The following is a 3329-nucleotide window of genomic DNA, read 5'->3' on the forward strand; positions in this document are numbered from 1 at the left end:
CTTTTTTTCTAAGAGTGTATCCCAGACTCATCCTCCCTTCCTGCTATTCTAATCTAACTATAATTGGTTGGAGGGTGAGGTTAATCTCCTAAAGTACTTGAGTTACTCTGCTTCAATCCCCAGTATCCTGAGGGCTTTGGGAAATGGTAATTTAATGATGAGTGAAGCGCTTACTCACCCAAATAAACTCAGCCCTCTTCTCGCTCTAGCCCTGCTCTCATCTCCCCTACTATGACCTCCACACATCAGACCAGACGTGAATTATTCCTCTGTCTCCATGGGCTCCACACAACAAACATATTAGAGCTACAGTAAGTGCTCTGTGAAAGTGTGATAGCAGAAAAAAACATCTTAATTATAACAGACTTGCACTGAACTGAATAGTACAAGTTAACGCTCCAGGGCAAGGTTCTCACCTGTAAGAACAGTTCCTGAGGTCAATCAGCTAAATGTGTCTAATCTACAGGTATGAGGGTTTCCTCCCCTCTTCCATGTGGATTGCTATGAACAAAGGAGCAGTCTCAATCCCTAATCAGGCTAATGGTCTGTAGTTGATTGGTGACTGGGCTGATGGGTGAAATATAGTAGACAGGCCTAAGGGGGATCAGACAGGAGCCTGACTCTCTGGCAGGAGCTAGAGACATGGTGGATACTAAGGCCTTAAATGGCTCCTGATTGACATGAGATGCTGGGATAAATAGCTGGGAGTTCCTCCCTGGGATCCATTATCAGGTGATTCTGCTGTCAGAGACATCACAGCTACTGGAGTTACTGTAGCTCCTGATTCAGAGGTTCAGTAGTTGCAGTTTTCCCCAGTGGAGAACCACTGCAGTGAGACCAGTTGTGAGCCCAGATGACCCAGAGGAGAGGTACTCAGTGGTGAGTTATAACACTTTAGTTAGATCAGTACTCTGTATGAAGTTAGGGTCAGGAATCACTGAGATCTCTGGAATATTTCATGTTTTAGTTGTTGTTTTTAGTTTCATCAACAATCTATGTTTTCTTAATTTGATTGTTTTCATTACAAATGCCAACAATATTGTCTAAAAATACTAATGACATTAACTTGCCATACTCTAACTATTTGAAGACTTTGCTAAAAGTGAGATAGAGAAAGAACGTAATATGTTAGGCATTAGAGATAACCATGTGATGTGTGGTGTCTGTGTGGAGGTGGTGTGCTGTGCTGCTGTGCTGTACAGGGCTGTGGTCATGGCTTCACCCAGAGACACTGAGCCAGGCTTCAGCCGTCAACCTGCGCCGCTTCATTGGCTGTGCCGTCCGGGAGTTCACCTTCCTGGCCAGGAAACCAGGCTGTGGAGGGCTGCACATCACCACTGACGCCTGCTGGGGACGCTGTGAGACCTGGGAGGTGAGGGCAGAGAGAGGGAGAGAGTGTTAGAAATCAGTAGATGTTAACAAAATCAATCAATTGGAAAATATAACAGTAACTAAACTATGACGATTATTGAAGAAAAATGCATCACTGTAGCATGGCTAAAAGCTAAATCTACCCCTGGCATAATAACGTAATAAGTCAGTAATAAAGTACTTTATTATAAAGTCATAATTGTGGAACTCGTTGAAATAAATGAACAGATGTTAATGTAAATTAACCCTGTTCTGTGTGTCTTTTCAGAAGCCTGTCCTGGACCCTCCCTACATAGAGTCATACCAGCGTGTGTGTACCTACAACGAGACCCGCCTGGTGACGGTGCGGCTGCCTAACTGCTCAGCCAACGTGGACCCCATGTACACCTACCCTGTAGCCCTGAGGTGTGACTGTGGAGTGTGCCTGACCAGTACCACTGAGTGCATCACCTCTGTCTGACTGCAGCACCATCACTGGCACTGGACAGGGAGAGCAGCAGCGCTGGACGTTTACTCTATGGAGAGAATGGGAATCCCCTTTCTATTTCAAGTCATTATACAGCTTGGAAAAACATGAAACATGTTAATAAATAAAGTCATCTGAATCTGAATACTTTATTTAAATTAGATATAGATCACTCAGGTCTCTTCAGTAAAAAAGAAGATGAGAAGAAAGAATAGTCAAGACATTCAGAGCATAGTGGTTGATGATGAACTTAAAATCATTCATAAAGAGCATGTAAATTTGTTTTTCTAAGCGTTATGAATATGCATGACAAGGAGGTGTCATACTCCCTTATGGTTCATCACAAAATATTCAAGCCTGGGAACAAACACTCATCACCCCCTCCCCCCAGATATTAATCGTACAATCAGATTCATGCTTTTGGAGGTTTCATGTTGTGGCACCAGGATCATTCAAAATGTCACATTCAGGGGTCAACAGAGTTCCACCATCTTAGGATGGGAGACGTTACGGAGAGGGAATGTAGAGATATCTGTTAAATATGGAAAAGCAACCAACTGTTCTTCCATCTTCAGTTCCTGTTTGACTACTCCTGACATCAGTAAAACTGGACAAAGTTGCCTTACTTAAAAAATACATAGTGCAAACACGTTCGACCCAGTACACCTAACTTGGAGCAGTGACCAGACCTGGGCCTCTGTGCACTGTCAGCTGGCCCGGTCTCCTGAGTCTCCCTCTCAAACACATTGACCATCTACAACGATGCCACTGTCAAAGAAAGAGGCGAGGTAAGAAGACTTACAATAGTTGTGTGTCTCAAGAGAGTACAGTTTTGTGGCCTGCTGTAACAGCCCCTGTTGTTGTAATTGTTTGTGACATTTCCGCCACTTCCTCCTTGGGCTGGGGGAGGAGGGGGGTGTAATAGCTCCTGGCATAAGGACTGAGGGGGACACTGCAACATCCTAATGGAAAAAGAGGTGGCAGGATCTGAGAGGAAGGTACAGATGATGATAATGATGATGATAAGTATGATGATGAAGATGATGAAAACCTGGTCCTCCAGACCTCAGTCACAACAGTGAACCCCTCCTCTGTCACACCTGCTGAGAGCCTCCATGATGAAACCACTGAAACACAAGTTGTACAATTTTCACTCAAAAGGAAAATTCTAACCAAAAACATAAACATTGTTACCCTAAGCAGATAACATGCTAAACCCAAATCCACCTCTAACTGACTGCTGTGAAAGAATGACCACATAATGTAGCTGGTAGTTTTGCTGGAAAATCTATAGTGGTCTATATTGAGTGTAAGGGGTTCCTGGTGTCTTGGTTTGTCGATCTAAGAAGTCTGATCATCTATGTCCTTATACGAGAGTATGCCAAAGATAAGAAACCCTGCTCAGTTTTTAAGAGCACTTAACCAAGGGTATTAGGGTTGAATTCTGTGGCCAAAAACAATAACGAAAAATAGGAATAGTTATAACGTCTTA

General features: G+C 43.4%; 1 protein-coding gene across 1 annotated transcript; it reads left to right on the top strand.

The window, feature by feature from the left end:
- Window positions 1-710: 710 nt before the first annotated feature.
- Window positions 711-1982, top strand: LOC118369229 (glycoprotein hormone beta-5). The gene is made up of 3 exons (XM_035753691.2): window positions 711-879; window positions 1174-1372; window positions 1640-1982. The coding sequence occupies exons 1-3, from the start codon at window positions 854-856 to the stop codon at window positions 1829-1831; spliced, it is 417 nt and encodes a 138-aa protein (XP_035609584.1). The 5' UTR covers window positions 711-853; the 3' UTR covers window positions 1832-1982.
- Window positions 1983-3329: the final 1347 nt, after the last annotated feature.

This window comes from Oncorhynchus keta, chromosome 35 (genome assembly GCF_023373465.1).
Source record: "Oncorhynchus keta strain PuntledgeMale-10-30-2019 chromosome 35, Oket_V2, whole genome shotgun sequence".
NCBI lineage: Eukaryota > Metazoa > Chordata > Actinopteri > Salmoniformes > Salmonidae > Oncorhynchus > Oncorhynchus keta.